This window comes from Cupressus sempervirens, chromosome 5 (assembly GCF_028749045.1).
Source record: "Cupressus sempervirens isolate cs-2001-9-10 chromosome 5, ASM2874904v1, whole genome shotgun sequence".
Classification (NCBI taxonomy): Eukaryota; Viridiplantae; Streptophyta; class Pinopsida; order Cupressales; family Cupressaceae; genus Cupressus; species Cupressus sempervirens.
In genome coordinates this window covers 77,104,591-77,123,652 of record NC_143122.1, presented here as the reverse complement: position 1 = coordinate 77,123,652, position 19,062 = coordinate 77,104,591, and the positions used below count along the sequence as shown (strand labels likewise).

Genomic DNA, 19,062 nt, shown 5'->3' with positions numbered 1-19,062 from the left:
TAAAATGCAATCGATAAAGTTATTCTAAATAGCATCTGCTTCCTCTTCGTTACTCAGCAAATCTTGAAAATGGCAACTGCTATTGATTGCATTTCTTTGGGATCAGTCAAAACGCTGTTGTCTTTCCTTTTGATTTCTATTATCCTGTTCATACCTTGACTTAGTTCAGAAGCATTGTGGAAGTATTTAGTGTTTAGATCCCATTCGTCAAGCCAGAGTTTGTGGTATTTAGATTTCTAGTAACATTCCTCCTGTGCTGGTATTTCCTGATAACTGGCGAACAACTTATTCTCCTTTTCCTATTGGATTTGAGTCATCTCATTCTGAATGACACTGTCGCTTAACATGACAAGTTCATCCTAAATTCTCTTATTTTCGAGGAAGATGTTGCCAAACAATTCCTTGCACTGAACTCTTAACTTTTTTTGATAACATTTTCAATTTCTGTGAAAGGTAAACATTCAGGTTCTAATTTTGTGCAAGGGATCAACCCACCATCTCTTAATCTTCGGTACCAAATCAGGTTGTCTAACTTCCATCTTCTTGAAACAAAACTGATAATGAGGGCGAAGAACCTGTTCCAAGGTTTCCAACTCTAGCGATAAATGGCCAGATATGAAAATCAGACAGATTTGGGAAACAGATAGAGTAGGCCAATTCGGCGAAAGCTCTGCAATGAATAAGTGATCCAGCCTTTAAGCAATGGTTGAGAAATCCTTTTTTTTTATATACCAAGGGAATTGATCATTGGTGCGGATGCAGTGAATATGATCATTCTTCTTAATAAAGGAAGAAAAGCCTTTTGCGCTTGTGCCATACATTTCGACTTGAGATTGAGGATAGCATTAAAGTCTTATCATTTGACAAATTTGTTCTGCAATTGCTAAATATTGCTGCTCAATTTTCTCCACAGTTTCCTCTTATCTTCTGTTTAAAAATTTAGGCTACAAATGTATGAGCAAAATGCAAATGCCCCTGTCCACATCCAGCGGGTTAATCAAGATAAAAGGTCTTTAGGGCCCCTCAATTGTTGACGCAGTAGAGAGTAAACCTGCAGGTTTGACACTTGGTTGTTGGCACTGCAGGTAAAAAGCCCCACCGTTTCACCTAAGAGTTCTCCCACCTTGACAATATTTCTACTTACATTAACTTTCATTAGTTAAACTTTTATCATATTTGAACAATTATAGGTTTTAGTGTAGTGTTTCTTATGTGTATTGAAATGAGTTACTGTACAATAAAATATGCTATGCAATTTAAAATGGTTACTACAAGTATGTAAATTCACGTTCTTCTAATAAGAACAAATTCTAGAAGCTCTTTTATTTTTAATATTTTTTTGAGGTGCGTTTGTTGAATTTCTTTTGCATATATTTCATGAGATGTTCAGCCATGATTTTTGCCCTGCACTATTCAGCTTTTGGTCCCAAAGTCTTCAAAAACCCCCATGGATGGAAGACAACAAAATCATGGCAAACAAATATCGCCTGGAGTGTTCTATGGATCGCCCGCTGGCAAACCCTTAAAGAAACCTCCTCAACTATTACGATTGTTACATGAAATTCGTAAAGACCTAACAGAAGAAAATGATCTGCATCCAAGGTACGTGCCAATCACTTGGAAAATTTCTTTAACTTTCTTTAACTTTTTTTTGATAATACGAAAAGGAGTAACAAAAAATTAAATTCTTGCTGATGTTTATCTCTTGTTTCTTTATCCTTTGATATGTTTGTAGAAGTGCCGTATGGGCTACTTTCCCAAGACAAGAACAAGCGTTACAGTTTGCAGAAAGCCATTCTAACATTCATGTGTTTAGCTATCAAGACCATATCAATGGGAAGCGTAGGTTTCTTGCTACAACATATGACGAATTTTGGAGAAGGTATATTCATATGTAAAATTTAATTAGTTTGCTGGGTTACAACCGCTAGATTATGATTTTATTAAAAATAGGTTTATAAGCTTATTTTTTACGTAGCATTAATCGAGAACAAGCTCTTACTTTTGATTTGGATGGATAGGAATTGTGAAATACACAATCCTATGTATGCTCACATTAAGCACTTTTTTATGCCAGGTATGAAACCATGGGCCCCAAGTATCGTCATCATTATGAAGTGATTCGAGAGGTGAGTTATGAGCCTCCAACACATTTTGGAAAATGCTGACAGCCATTTATTTAAACATTGGTCAACATTAACTAAATTCTTATAAATATTGTTTGTAACGTTGGAACCACATCTCTCATACATTTCATTGAAGCTGACAAATCACCAGCTTTTTGAGGTTCTTGTTTGTTTGATTGGGCACTGCTAAGATTGGTTGAGGCTTAAATCTTTAAAACGATGCATATATCGATATAAAAAATTAATGCAGTTGATAAATGTCATAATTGTTTTTCCAAAACAACAAAGGATTCGACAGTGTGTTAGTTTATCATTACTGTTGAGAGATAAATTTAATCCTTCTTTTTATTTTCAAGATGTGCATGCAGATAACTATCTTATTTTCTTAAGGTAATCCTTGGTTGCAAAAAAACAGAAACTCTAGACTATTGAATGATAGTAATAAAAATCAGTATTACAGGTTTCACACTTGGCTCAGACTCAACAAGTTGCTATTTCACTTGGATCCAGACTCAATGCTCAGAGTTCACAAAGACTCAGCAAATTGAAAAATCTACCAATGTAGATTTTTTTTAGTGTTTAGATCATAGTTACACCGCCTTGGGGGACGGGGGACAGGTTTCTGGGCAGGGGGGACAAAGGGGCTTCAATTTGGGGATGGCGGCAGGGGACAAGAGGGGGGCGGTGGTGTACTCTATATACTATACACGTGGTACTTAAAATGCGAGTTATGCAAATATGTATAACATTATAAGATATAAAGATATGAAATACTAATTTACTAAAATTTAAAGCTTGAACATTGAACAATAAATATTAAAATTTTAAATACTCGATTGAGAAAATGGAAGAGTGCTAACTTCTATTAAATAAATATTAAATAATAATAGTCATAGGTATCAGAAGTATGAGTACTTCATCAGAATTATAATTACATTGAGCAACATTATATGATATTCAATACAATGAATAGAAATTAATAAAAAATGTTTTAATTTTATAAACAATCAATTTTTTTATTTTTGGTTGGATAGGGTACACCCAGCCATCCCTTGGAGGGGTCAGGGGACTCGTTCCCGTCCCCCTATCCCCTTAGGGGACGCTGGGACATCCCTCCGTCCCTGCCAAAATGGTGACAGACTGCTGGCGCTGTTGGAGACTTCTGAACGACGTCCCCTTGTCCCTGGTGTGTCCCTGTCTTAGAGACGTTGGGATTTTTTTTTTTTTTTTTGGGGTGGGGTCTCCATGTTGCACCGGTTTAAACATTTTATCATTCACTTCTGAAAAAATAAACTATAAAAATGCAATGAATTAATCAAATGAAAGCTACTTGATCACACACATAAGTATACATTGATTGTGAGTATAAACATTGATTTTGGTTGAAGGAAAAGAAAATTTTAAACATAAATAAAAGCATTTTTTTAAACATATGAATTTTTATAAGCATGAGAGACTTTTCACAACAAGTCAAATTGTGATATTGTGTAAAAATCCTTTCTTGTCCAAACTGGGAAGATGTGAAAAACAACTTGGTTTTCCTATTGAGGAATATATATGCTTTAAGTTTCAAACAAAATTTTCCAACTCCTTATTTTAAAAGAAAACGATAAATTATTACCACGCTTGAGTCAAGAATAAATTTTATTAAATTCCAAATTACCATATGATATTTGGAACCTTGCTGCTATGTATTGCACCGCTTGCATATCTGATATCACTAAAATGCAGCTACAAACTCCAACATACCAAATGGCTACTTGAGAATGTAAGACCACCCCCTACTGAAGTTCGAACTCACCAGGAAACTCCTGCCATATTTTATTAGCCGGCAGACTTGTATGATGATTGACGGCTTGCTCAGAAATGCAGCCGTAGACCCAATGTAGGACTTGACCTTCCTGATGGCAGTAAATTCACGGGCCCAATTCAGATCGCAAACTCCCACTCAATGATTGCCTCTCCCATCAACACACGTGGCTCCAATCTGCAGTTGCGTCTCCAGTTCTGAGATAATCTGCTGATGGATTAGGGACGGCAGCCACTTGAGATCACAAACAATGCCCTTAGGAAATACTGATGAGTCCAGTCTATGCAAACAATAACCAGAAAGTATCCTCTCCTTGGCCTCGGCAAACAACAGTAGGAGAAATTGCCAAATTTCTATACAACAGCAGCAATTCGCAAGAACCAACCTTCAGAATAATTCTCAGACTTCAGGAAACCCTCACGAGATAATCAAAAAATAAAATATATAATCAAGATTATTCTTCTCCTTAGATACAGAAGATACAATAGGAGAAGGCTGGCCAATTGTATACTTCAGCACAATTGCCAAGAACTTCTTTGTCGAGACCCTTATACTTCAACAAGGGCTCACAAATCAGAAATCAGGGAAAAGCCACAAAGGCACAAAAAGCAAATATATTTTCAAGTATGTTTTTTCCCATGAAATGAGCTCTTATTTATAATCTTTCGTTGGTCCAAAGTTTCCTAAAAAACTCCACTTCAAAAATTGTGGAAGTTTCCCAAAAGAACTCAACACTAAGAACTTTCAAACACACTTTTTAGAAATATCACTTAATGTCATTATTATAATAATATAACTTAATAATTAATGAATAAATAAGAGCTCATGCAATTATCAACTTAATTTACTGCAGGTGATGACCAACTGCCGAAGCCACCCACTGCTCTGCCAAAAATAGACCTACTAAAAGTAGTAAATCTACAACTGGGACCTCCAAAACACACCCTGTCAGCTCACGAGGGTCGCTATGATGAGCTAACTCCATCAACTGCATGGACTTGCCAAAAACGGGGACATTACATATTGCCATCAGGATTCAATTATGTAGTATTTTGAGCCAAACTCATTGACCCATGTTTTATGAGTAGTGGTTCAGATGAAACTTTCTCTCATTACAATGAATAGAACATTTAGCACTCATCTCATCTAGATGATGCTCATAGAGGTGAAGCCCCAAAACGTCCTGGGAGGTCGCCCATCTTAGTACTAGAGCTCGAGCACAATTAACTATGGAGTTTCCTCCATGGTTAAACCCACTTTGATTGGAACCCCATTTGGAAAATCTTCAACAAATGTTGTGCTTTATGAACTTTTCATCAAAAAGGCCCTTAAGATCATTAATGGATAAGTAGGATATATTTTTCTACAAGTCAAATTGTGATATTGCTATCAAGATTCAGTTGTGCAGTATTTTGAGTCAATCTCATTGACCCATGTTTCATGAGTAGTGGTTCACATGAATTAATCTCTCATGAGAATGAATCGAACACTTAGCACTCATTGCATCTAGTCGATGCTCACATAGGCGAAGCACCAGGACTCCGCGATAGTTCACCCATCTGATATAAATATTGTCAAGAGTTTCAGTGTACAAATATAGTAATTTATGATATCCATGGCATCAAAAGCAAAAGTTAACATATGGAGTCATAAACTATGGTAAAAAGGAGCTTGTGTTGCTCATCCCAACATTGCTAGCTATATGTTGATTCACGGTTGTATCTCATACAAGTTTCCATATATTGCTACAACCATGTGAACATTGTTGGATGAGTTTTCGTCATTAATGTCAAGGGATTATCCTTCTTAGAATTCAATTTGAGCTGCTCAACTAGCTTAAGGAGCTTGATGAGCTTGAGGTGTTTCTGACATTGGGTGATTGCCGTGTGTGTGTAACATTCAACTTGCTTAAAGGTTTTATCAAACCTATGTTGAACTGTTCACACGAGTTTATTATTCTCCATTTGTCATGCTTGCAGCTGGCTGATTAATTTCCATTTAAGTTGTGTCCTCTGTTAAATGTTTTTTGATATCTATGTTGCCAAGACTTCTAAGTTTTTGGCATCCATGGTACTTGCCAATTTGAGGCATCTGTGACTCTTCTTAAAGGCATCTCTTTCTACAGGCTGAACATGGCAGGTTGGTTAGGTGGAATAAAAATGATTCTCAACTAAATATGACGGTTTTAGACACCACCTGACGCAAGCTCGATACTGAACCTTTTTATAAAAAACAATTCCAAACTATGTTCTTGCCGTTTGTCTGAATTGTGAAGCAATTGTGGTGAAAATCATCCAGTCTGAGCACCTCATTGGGGACTTGTGACATGGCTTAAATGCCTCTTGTGGGTTGGGTTATATATGGCATTTGTATCAGGCATTAACTGTTTAAGATTTTGGGGCAACGACAAATGATTCCAACAATTGCTAGCAAAGCCTTGGGTTGCAGGTTCAAGTCTCCCTTCAGTGGGTGTTGAAGGCTCAGTTGTTGTTGAGGGGGAGATTGTTGACTTGGTGATCAACGTCTTCTTAGGGACTTGTGACATGGCTTAATAGCCTCCCCTAGGCCAGGTTATATATGTTATAATAATCTAGAAAAACTGAGAGAGGGGGTGAATTTGTTATCTTTACGTCTAGGTGTACCAATTCAACTTTTACTAACTTTAAACAACTTAATCAATCTCAGCTACCCACTCAATATATATATATATATATATATATATATATATATATATATATATATATCATCAACAAATCAACTTTCCATGTAATTACTTAACTCTTTGTCTCTATATGTGCCGACTATCAGTAAATAAACTACTGTAAAATATAGCATGCATAACAATGACATCCACCCATGAAAATAATACTTTGACACCAGGATTTAACATGGAAACTCAATTTGGGAAAAACCACAAAGTAACATGGTACTAATTTTTCACTCTTCTAAAGTGAGCTTGATTAAAAGCTAACCTTGTTAATGGTTAGAATGTAACAATAGGTTTGATCTATAAAGTACAACTTAGTTTACAAATTTAGATCTCCGTTCACTCATCTGTTGGTTCATTGACTGACCTCCATTCACATCTCCATCGTTGATCCTTTTGGTATCTCCTCAAGCAATCACTTCTTCACCAAACTCTTTACACTTCACCTTAGTTGTTTTGCTCTTCAACTTCTCCTTAAGATCTTCAATCAACGACAAACCGACCTTAGAAAATATTTGTTATGCCTCCTTAAATAGGTAATTTTAATCTTTTGCTGCTTAAACATCATCGTTGATCTTAGGGTTGGGTCAGATTCATTGAATCCTTCTATATTTTGTTCTCCTTCTAGAAACTTTGATCAAATTCTTGCCTCTGATCACTTAACAAACTCTCCTTGTGCACTAAATACGCCACCTCATCAATCCTTATCTTCCATGCGCTTTGATTAATTCAAAATTCCAACTGTATCGACCTCAAATTCAATTCTTTCTCAAATTGTAACTTTTGCTGTCACTAGGCAATCACTGTGTTCTTCTGCTCGGTCATCACTATGTATTTCGTCTTATAGTATACTATCTCGCTTGCCATCAACAGGCTCACTTGACCATTACTATGCTCGGTCGCAACTAACACTTCTTCATACATTTGCTCGACAATAACTAAGATTCGGTATGAACTGTTTTGTTCGGCTTCTACTTAAGTTCCTTAGTCTTCTGCTTTAGCTCCTTCATTGACTGTTTAGTACTGATACTTGGTCACGCTTATCCTTTCGTCGTGTTTCAACTCTAAGCTTCATCCAATTGTCTTCTTTACTTCATGTATTGATTGAACAACACATTATCTTGTCAAGGACTAACTTATCAAGTGCCCATTGTTTTTCCATGATACTTAACTTCTTATCACTCACTAGCTCACCTTGCTATCTCTTCTTTTCAATTCCTCTTCATCAATTAAATGATATGACACTCTACACTATTAGTAAATGTCTCTTTAGTAGGTTTGACACTCGTTTTATGAATAGGTTTGACATCAATGATAACATAACAGCTGCTCCAATTGTAGTTTCCAACAATCTCCCTCTTTGGCATTAATGGCAGTACCTCACACACTTCACTAGTTACCATGCATTGCAAAATGTTCAATACTGTACTGTCAGCGCCCTTTGTGTTTGTGTTCTCTCTTTCTCAGTTTCATTCTGATTATCATCCATGCAGGTTCAGGATGCTCCCTTTGTTAGTTCAGTACATACTCTTTCTCTGTAGAAACACCTCGGCTCATGCTAACATATATAGCAACATATGTCTCCCTCTTGACAATGTTCATTCTCTCTGCATAAACTCTCTCCCTCCTTCTTATAACTTAATAATCTTTTTGATAGAAATATTGTCATTGTTGTCAAAGGCATTTGGAAGATTATTGAAGATATTGTCACTGATGTAAATAAAGGGATAAGAAAATAGATGAAAAGTTTATTAAGAATATTATGGCAATGAAAGCTAGAAGACTATGAAAAGAATTGCCTGATGAGCTTATTGAAATTGCAAGACAATAGAGACTGAGATGTCCACTCGAGCGACAGATCCAATTTGTAATCAAAACAGTATAAACCATGCTGAGTATGTAGCGGGCAGAATTTTCAGTATCTCGTCAGTTGACATATCCACATATTCATTGATTCAGCAACATGTTTATCTGAAGAATATTGTGCTTATTAATTTGACATTAGAAGATACACAGAATCGAAAATGGATTTTAGGAATAGTTCTTGGGTAAAAGAAAAATGGTAGAAGACATATGGGAAGACTTACAGTTTCAGATGCTCATAGAACAGTGATTGTGTTGTAGAACATACAAACAGCGTTGAAAGAACTGGTAATAACTACACACTACAAAAACGTTCAGAGATCACAGACCCAATCCAATATATAAAGATGTACTGGACAGAAAAGATAAAGTAGAGCATTCAGATGAATGATGATAAAAGTCAAACAAAGACAAAGGAACTTATCACCGTATGCAGATATATGTATGAAAGACAAAATTTATTGTCTCATTCACAGAAAAAGATAGAATAAGAATAAGACAAGAATTTGTGTTATGTGAAGGCTAGCACACAAGATATTAAGGACACAAATCAGATAAGGGAAAATTTGTCTTATTCATATGACAGGTCAGAATTAAATTAATATACAGAACAAAAAGACTAGCCCGATATATGATAAGGTGTAAATATGTTTTCAAAGGATTCATTGAGAAAATGACAAATTAGATTGCCACATCACATATTAATCGGAAATGATGGAGATTGACGACAGCATAGTATATAAGTATAATAAATTCTGGAGGAGACATTAATATCAGAGTTGCTTCTAAATATGTGTAGCATAAAGAGCAATTGGAACCCATCGAGGAGCACAGGTTAAACATTAAAAAAGGCATATCTCAGATATCCATGAGTCGGCAATATTGGTAAGTAAAAATGGGAAACTATTATGTAGCCCAATTAAAACAAAATTCAATATACATGAAAATGATGGCAGAGTTGAAGCCCAAATAAATTGGTGATCACGATACCAGTATTCCAACATCTGGATTAAGATACGAACAATGAAGATAAAGAGACTATAGGTGATTTAATACACAAAATTAATTAAAAAGAATGGGTGCGATCAAATTGAAGAAGCCCAATAATATATGAGTGGCGGAAAATGGAGTTTGCATGCAAACATGGACAGCAAAACATGGAGTTCATGTGTTTACTGAAGATGAAAATAATTTCTATGGAAGTCTACAATTTGACTAGAGGAATTTATGAAAAATAAATAAAACTACTACAGCAGCGAAGGAAGAAATTAAGGAGTGCACACAAGTGTTCTGGATGATATCATAACATTCTCTAAATAAGAGATCATTGATAAAATATAATTAAACGTGAGTGAGTTTAGTTTGCAAATATCTAATGAAAGAAAAGACACGACCTTTAAAATATGAAAAGTCACGTCTTATATTAGAATATAAATAAGGAATTCTTCAAAAAGAAAGATAGTGTGAAGTGAAAGAAAATAATAAAAGGAAATGACAGGAGAGTGTGTTGAAAGAAGAATATATAAAGAGAAGAAATAGAGCAGAAAAGAAAAGTAGCAGTTGAAGAAAGGAGTATTAAAAGTGATACATCTGAGATAAGTCAAGGATAAGTGTGAATATAAGCACATATAAGAAGAATAAGAAGAAGAGTGAAAATAAAGAAATATATATTCAGATTTAAATCTGACATATAATAAATGTTGAATAGAAAAGATAAAAAGAAGTATAATATCATCCAGATTGGGGACAGATATAAAAGTTATATTTATGAGACATAGATGCAGATATAGAAGAAACAGATGCAAATTATAGAAAGGATGTGCAGATTTGAAGTAGAGATTTGATTGTCCATCATCAGTTGAAGTAAGCAACATTGTCAAGGTGGAAAACAAGTTTATGCATAGTGGGTCGGTGCTAACGAAGACAAAGTGGGGGTTGGTGCTTCCTATGGGTTGGGGCCTACAAAGTGTGGGAGTCGGAGCTTCCAGTGAGTCGGTGCTCATAAACAGAGGTCATAGCCTCCAGTAGGTTGAAGCCTACAAATTAATTTGTAAAAGAACACGTTTATATAAAAGCATTTATTGTCGTAGTTTTCTCCCGCATTGGGTTTCCACATAAATCTTATGTTATTGTGTTATGTGCATAATTGTTCATTTCAGCATTTGAAGTTAATTATTTGGATAAAAGTTTTAATTGGCAAAATTGTTAATATATTGATTCACCCTCCCCACCTTCAATATATTCGTGTGCTGTTCACTTTTCCCTCTTTACATGTCTATCCTTGTATGATAACTTACCACATTAATCTCTCCCTCTTTATGTGGTAACTTGTATGGTAACTCAATAATGCTAATCTCTCCCTCTTTGACAACAATGCCAAAGACGTCAACTTGCATGCGAATGATTGATATAGACTTGTAATTTCATCATTAACTCCTTGTAGCTTCATCTACTCATAATTTAGTGCCGTGCTTTTCACACCTTTAGGTAGCTCCTAAAGTGTGACTTGCATCAACATTTATGATATTCTGATTTAAAACATTTGATGCAATGCAACATCTTTGCTTAGTTTTCTTCAAGTAGGGGAATGACCCCTAACTTACCTCTGAGATTCTCATAAGCATCCTTAAGTAGTGCCTTTGTGAATATGTCAGCTAACTATTCTTTGGTGTTCACATATTTCAACCTCACTTCTTTGTGTTGTACCAGCTCTCTCAAGTAATGATACTTGATCTCAATATGCTTAGTTTTTGTATGCATTGCATGATTCTTTGATATGTTTATAGCACTTGTGTTATCACAGTATATCACAACAGGTTCAGTGATCTTTTCATTCATTTCTATCAACAATTGCTTGATGCATACAATATTTCAACAATTCATTGTTGCAACAACATATTCAACTTCTGTTGTAGATTGTGAAATATAGTTCTGCTTCTTGCTTGTCCAAGAAATCAATCTCTTTCCCAAGAAGAAAGCTCCTCCACTTATACTTTTCCTGTCATCAACATTTCCTTCCCAATTAGCATTTGTGTAAACTTTCAACTCAAATTTGTCACTTTTCTTGTACCATAATCTGTAGTCTTCTGTTCCTTTCAGGTATCTCAATATTCTCTTTAGTGCCATCATATGATTTTCTCTGGGATTAGCAGAGAATCTAGCGACAATTCCAACAACTAATGCAATGTCAGGTTTGTTATGTACAACATGTTGTAGTTTTCCAATTATTGACCTGTATTGTGTTTGATTTACCTTAGCGGAATCATCATTCTTTGACAGTTTGCGTCCAGTCACCATAGGTGTTCCAGCTGGGCTTGTGTCTTTGATTCCAAAGGTCTTTAAAATTTCTTTGATATACTTAGATTGAGTAATGAAAATACATTTATTCATCTGATACACTTGCAATCCAACAAAGAACTTAATCTCTCTAAACATTGACATTTCAAACACCTTTTTCATTTGATCAACAAATGAATTACTCAATGCATCTTTTCCTCCAAAACTAATATCGTCAACAAAAACTTTAGCTACCAATATGTTATCTTTAGATTCACTTTTAAGATAAAATTTACTATTGTCTTTAATTCTTGCGAAATCAATTTTCATTAAATAATTGTGTAACCTTTCATACTATGCTCTAGGGGCTTGCTTCAAACCATATAAAGCTTTACGTAACTTACATACTATATTCCTTTTGTTTGGATCAACAAATCTTTTAGGTTGTTCAATGTAGACGACTTCTTCTAGAATTCCATTCAGAAATGCAGGTTTTACATCCGTTTGGTACACATTGAATCCTTTGTAAGCAACATGTGCAAGTAAAGTTCTCAGTCTTTCCAACCTTGCATCTAGGGCAAAAGTTTCACCATAGTCAACTCCTTCCTCTTGTGTATATCCCTTACAAACTAATCTTGCCTTGTTCCTTGTGACCTCACTTTTTTCAGTCAGCTTGTTTCTAAAAACCTGCTTAACTTTAATCACATTGTTGTCCTTTGGTTTGGATACTAGTGTCCAAGTCTTGTTTTTTTCAATTCGCTCAATACTTTCATTCATTGGTTTGATCCAATCTTCGTTCTCTAAAGCATCTTTGACATATTTAGGCTCAAACTCACATAATAAGCATGTATTATTCTTAAATCTTCTTCTTGTCATGACTCTTCAATCTTTGTCTCCAATAATTTGATCTGGTGCATGATATCTTCTCACATACTTTGCTAATATAGGTTCAGGTACTCTTTCTTCTTGTTGTTCATCGGATTTTGCATGTTCAACTTCTTCAATTGTTTTTGGCTGCAAGTCGGCTTCCTCTATTTGATGGTTGATAGTCTCTATCTGTGACTCAACTCCTGTAGCCTAATGTGTGACAATATACTGATGCTCTACATAACTCTACTACAGAACCTCGGTAGTGCTTGGTTGTTGATGCAACTACTTTTTTGCTTCAGGTAAGGTGCTAGGTTCACCTTCATAGATATAGACTAACTTTTAATAGCCTTTAGGCTCTTTCTTGCATTCTTCTTCTTTTTTCTTTGCAAATTCATCAATTCTAACATTTGTACTTTCCACAATCTTGTTAGTGTTAGAATTCAAACACTTATAAGCTTCGCTCTTAGTGGAATAACCTAGGAATATACCTTCATTGCTTTTTGCATCAAGCTTACCTTTTTTTGCATCTTTCAATATGTAACACTTGCTTCCAAAAACTTCAAATTAATTCACATTTGGTGCATATCCATATTAGAGTTTAGAAGTTCTTTTTTGTGTACCTTTCTTCACTTGCACTCGCTTAAGAGTGTAGATTGCAGTACTTACAACCTCTCTTTGGTATTATTGAGAACCATTCTTCTCCATTATTAATGATCTTGCACAATCCATAATTGATCTATTTTTTCTCTTCGCTATACCATTCTATGGTGTAGTCCTTGGTACACTCGTTTGTTTCTTGATTCCTTTGTCATTGCAAAATATGTTGAACTCATCTGAAATGAATTCACCACCTCCATCTGATCTCAAACATTTTAGACTCTTTTCTATTTCTTTTTCAACTCTAACCAGATACCACTTAAACATTTGAAATGCATAAGATTTTTCTTTAAGAAACATCATAATCATCATTCTAGAAAAGTCATCAACAGACAGAATGAAATATTTATCATGATAATACCTTTGCATTCCAATAGGACCACACAAGTCAATATGAATGAGCTCCAAGATATCATCAATATAATAGGTCTTGCTCTTGAAACTAGACTTTGTCATGTTACCTATTTGACATTGTTTTTGCATCATTTGATCAGGTTTGCTTAGTCTTGGTAACCCTTTAACTCTTTTCATCTTACTAATGCTTACCAAATTATCAGAATTCACATGATATAACCTCTTATGCCATAACCAAACATCTTCACATTGTGCAAATAAACAAGTATCTTTAGATAAGTCTAGATAGAATAAGTTACCTCTTCTTTGTTCTCCACTTCCAACTAGTTCACTAGTAGCATCATAGATCTTTGTCTTCTTATTTTGGAAATCAACTCTGTTGCTTGAACTTATCAACTATGCCACACTTAACAAGTTATATTTCAAACCATCAACTCAATATGCATTGTCACACTTGATCTTATCATTCAGTTTAAATGATTCTTTACCTTTGACATAACGTGGTGCATAATTACCAAACTTAACAGTACTTCCATTATAATGTTCTAGCTTATCAAACATACTTGTATCACCAGTCATATGACGTGAACAACCACTATGAATTATCAATCTATCAATCTTATATGTGAAATCAATGCAGTTTTCTCATCTTCATCATAATCATCTTTCATTGCGACATAAACAACCTCTTCATCATGATCATCAAAATTATTGTCTAAACCATCCTCTTCTGCTATATAGCAAGATTTCTTACCTTTATCTTTGTAGTCTCTTTTATCTTTGTTACCTCTGTTGTCTCTATCATCTCTCCTTCCTTTGTACTTGAAGTCTTTCTTTTCCTCTTTCTCATCTCTGTCAGGACATCTAGTGGCAGTATGACCAACGTTGTTACATTTAAGACAAATAATAGGAAGCTTACCTTTGTATCTGCCTTTTCCTTTAGGAATTTTTCTAGCCAACAATGCTTCAAGCTCATCAAGGTCATGATCAGATTCATTGCCACTTTCTACCTACTTGCTCTTCTTCTTTTTCTTATATCCATCAAGGGTTAGTAGTGCTTTGAATGCAGATTCAACATTAGCAGTGGAATAATTATCAAAATTTGATAGTTAAAATGTAGTAAGTCGTCCAATTATACTATCCAAGGTCAAATCATTACCAGGTGTACACCTTAGTTCTTGATTGCAGATACATTGATTGCATAGATAGGAAGTAAAGTCCTAAATACCTTACTTATCATGGTCTCATCAAATACGTCTCCTCAAGCTCCTCTGATAGCATTTACCACTTCTTTGATTCGGCCAAAATATTGTACAACAGTCTCACCCTCTTTCATTCTCATGTCATCAAACTTTCCTCTCAAGCTTTTTGCTTTTGTTGTCACTACATTTTTATCTCCTCCTTGAATTTTTGTCAATTTGTCCCACATTTTCTTAGCAGTAGTGCATTCCTTCACATCATCAAATTCAGCATAGCTTAGGGTTGTTGCAAGTTCAATCATCATTTGGTTGTGCTCATGCTTCTCTTTCATTTGTTCAACTGTCATAGGTCTAGGCACGCCAATATATTCATTGTCTAGGTAATATGATGTAGAGTCTCTAGTACCAGATAATTGTAGTCTCATTAGTCTTTGCCATGGTGGGAAATTCTCATTGTTCAATTTGTGTATCTCTGTCTTGTACATCTTGATCTTTGGATTGAGTCCCTTCAAACTTTTCTCACAAGTACCAAAGCTCTGATACCAATTGTTATAATGATTTAGAATAACTGGGGAGGTTGGGGGGGTGGGGGGTAAATCAATTATCCTTAGGTTTAGATGTACTAATTCAACTTTTACTAACTTTAAACAACTTAATCAATCTTAGATACCCAATTGGTCTATATAACATATCATCAACAAATCAACTTTTCATGTAATTACTTAACTCTGTCTTGCAGACTGCCAGAAAATAAACTACTGTAAAATATAGCATGCATAATTACATCCACCCTTGAAAATAACACTTTGACATCAGCATTGAACATGGAAACCCAATTTGGGAAAAATCGGAAAGTAACATGCTACCAATTTTTCACTCTTTTGTAGTGAGCTCGGTTAAGAGCCAACCCTATTTAAGGTTATACAATACACTGTTAAATGTGACCCTGTTAAAGGATTTAATCACCCTATTAGGAGTGACCTTGTTAGAGGACTTTCAATCATTCCATTAGAATGTCACCTTGATTAAAGGATTTACAAAATGATTGTTAGGTCAACCTTGATTAAAGGATTTACAAAATGACTGTTACATGAACCTTGATTAAAGGATTTTGACTGATACAATAGTTAGAATGTAACAATAGGTTTGATTTGTAAAGTACAACTCACTTTACAAATTCAGATCTCCATTCGCTTATTTATTGGTTCATTGATTGACCTCCATTCACATCTCCATCACCGATCTACTTGGCATCTCCTTAAGCAATCACTTCTTTACCAAACTTGTCACATTTCACCTCTGTTGTTCTTCTCTTCATAGCTTCTCCTAAAGATCGCCAATCAACGACGAACCAACCTTAGAAAACCTCTGTTATGCCTCCTTAAATAGTTCGATCTTTTGTTGGTATCATCATTGATCTTAGGGTTAAGTCATCAAATCCTTCTATCTTTTGTTCTCCTTCTTGTCGAAACTTCTAATCAAATCCTTGCCTTTGATCACTTAACAAATTATCCCCGTGCATTAAATACACCAGCCCATCAATCCTTATCTTCCACACACTTTGATTAGTTGAAAATTCCAACTTTAGAAAACCTCTGTTATGCCTCCTTAAATAGGTAATTTCGATCTTTTGTTGCTATCATCATTGATCTTAGGGTTAAGTCATCAAATCCTTCTATCTTTTGTTCTTCTTCTCGAAACTTCTAATCAAATCCTTGTCTTTGATCACTTAGCAAATTATCCCCATGCATTAAATACACCAGCCCATCAATCCTTATCTTCCACACACTTTGACTAGTTGAAAATTCCAACTGTGTCGGCCTCAAATTTAATTATTTCTCAAACTGTAACTTTTGCTGTCACTCGGCAATCATTGGGTTATTCTGCTCTGTCATCATTGTGTAGCTTGGCATTGTTGTCTTGCATTTTGTCACCACAAAATGTTGGTAACAACACGAAACTTTTTCAAGTTAGTTTCACGTTTCTCTAAGCTTGAATTTGATATTCAATTGCTTAATGTTGATCAATCAATCCATTTCAATTTGAATATCAAATTGTTTTACTGAAGGCCTTCGTCAAGTCGTTTACAGTCCGTTGTTTGCTTTTGAGTTTTCATTTGTTTTTTTTTAGTCTTTTGGATTTGCTCATGTCATGCCTTCCGTTTTCCCCTTCGATTTGGTCTAACCTAGAGGTCGATTAGAGTTGTCAGTCAAGAGATATAGTCATTTTAGTGCCTCAAAAAAGTGGATATTTTAGGTGCAACAACACAAATTCAAAAAATGATGTTATATTTTCATTTTGACATTCACTTTTTCAAAAATATAACATTTACTCATTTTTTGTTATGTTTTGAATTTACTTTTCGTTTAAATGTATAACTTAAAGTGACTGTAGTGCACTTTATGTTATAATTTTAAGTTGAGTTACTTTTAAAATTTTCACTTAAGGTGACTATAGAACTATATAGTTACTTTTTAAATTTTTGATTTTTAAATCAAATACTTATATAAATGTCACTTTAATGTAATGTTTATGTGTTATATTGATTAATATGATGCATAAATGTTATTTTTGACCCATATTGATGACATTTTTATAAAATTAAGTGAAATACATAACTTAAATGCCTCAAAGTGGACTTTTTATGTTCAAATGCATGTAAAAAACTATGAAAAGTGGAAACTTTTCATGTTATTGCATATAAAAACTCATTTTGAGGATACTTTTCATGCCATTACATCAAAAGCTTGTAAAAGTGAACTTTTTTAATGCAATGACATGAAAAGTTGAGTTTTTGTGCTTATGCATCAACAAGGTGAGACATGTTTTTAAAACATGTAAGTGACTCTAAAAGGTCTGATTTTGGAGTCTAACACATTTTAAAATATGCAATGAGCTTCAAAAAGTGAGATTATGCATAAAGACATATTTTAAAACATGCAATAGACTCCAAAAGGTTTGATGTTGCCTTCCAACATGTTTTAAAATATGTAATAAACATGAAAATGTCCTATTTTGTGAAGAAAATATGTTCTTGCTCCAAAAAACTCCGATGTTCATCATAAATAGAGATTTTCTCCATGGATTTGAATGAAATCTTTTGCATTCAAAGTGTTTTGGATTGGTGATCATTTTGCCCCCATAAAAAATCAGTTTATTGAGCCCAAAAACATGTTTAAATCTCCCAATCTCGGGCACGAGTTTGCAAAAAACTCCATAAATCTTCAAATTTGGATTACCTTTTTGCTTGGAATCAAATCATTTTTACCTTATTTGTTGATTATATCACATTGTGATCATCATTTTGGTGTTAAAACACTAAATCGCTTTGTTTGGAGAAACACGTTTTTGCTTGGAGGAACACGTTTTTGCAAAAACATCCCAAGAGCTTGAAATCTTCAAAATGTTGGAAATGGGAGAGGATCTAGGGCACGTTTTGGCATCTTGCACAATAATCTCCTTGTTTTCTGCCCTTCATCATTCGAATTTACAAGATTTGAAAAGTTCTCATCATTTTTGAAGAAGATTTCAAATAAAGAGCATCTTTTCCTTCATTTTTGGCACTTATTCTTCATGTAAGTGGACCTCTTCTTTCTTGCATTTTAATTCATGCTTATTTTTGCTGATTTTATGCATGAAATCATTGAATGTATGCCATTTGTAAAAATCTTTGCCTTAGAATGTGTATTTTCCTTTAAATATGAACATTTCCTTCATTTTGATGTTTTTGGTTTTTCCTCAAGTTCCAAATTCGAATTTTATCTTTGGAGTGCATTGCATCTTGGCATGTTTTGAGTTGTTTTCAAAGGTATGCTTTTTCTTTTGTTTTGGTTTTGTGTGCTTGTTTGTCGGTTTTTCTCCATTTGGAGAAGTTGCAAGTTTTTTCCCAAAAACTTGTTTTTCCTTCATTACATGTGAAAGCATTATCATTTTTCACATTCCATTTCCATGTCAGTACATCTTACATCTCCTCCAACAAATGCGATTACATGTTTTTGACCTCGTTCGCCAACCGCACACTCATGTAATCTCATTTTTCGTTTCTATTTTTATCCATTTCATTTTTCAATTCCATTCGCATGACACGATTACACGAAATGTCTTATGTGTAATTGCATCCAATAGGTCTGATTTTGATTAAAAGTCATATTTTGAAAAGATAAAAAGATGTCATTTTCACTTTCCGTGTACTTTGACTTA

At 34.5% G+C, this 19,062-nt stretch overlaps 1 protein-coding gene across 3 annotated transcripts in view; it reads left to right on the top strand.

Moving 5' to 3' along the window:
- The window catches only part of LOC149554631 (DNA primase), a 231,636-nt gene that overhangs the window by 50,253 nt on the left and 162,321 nt on the right, over positions 1-19,062 (top strand). For 2 of the 3 annotated variants that reach the window (XM_089828696.1, XM_089828698.1), the window contains 3 exons: positions 1,418-1,602; positions 1,736-1,882; positions 2,078-2,129. In XM_089828696.1, the coding sequence (XP_089684822.1) occupies positions 1,418-1,602; positions 1,736-1,882; positions 2,078-2,129 (384 nt within the window). The remainder of the gene's footprint in view (positions 1-1,417; positions 1,603-1,735; positions 1,883-2,077; positions 2,130-19,062) is intronic. The other variant, XM_089828697.1, reaches the window with a different exon arrangement.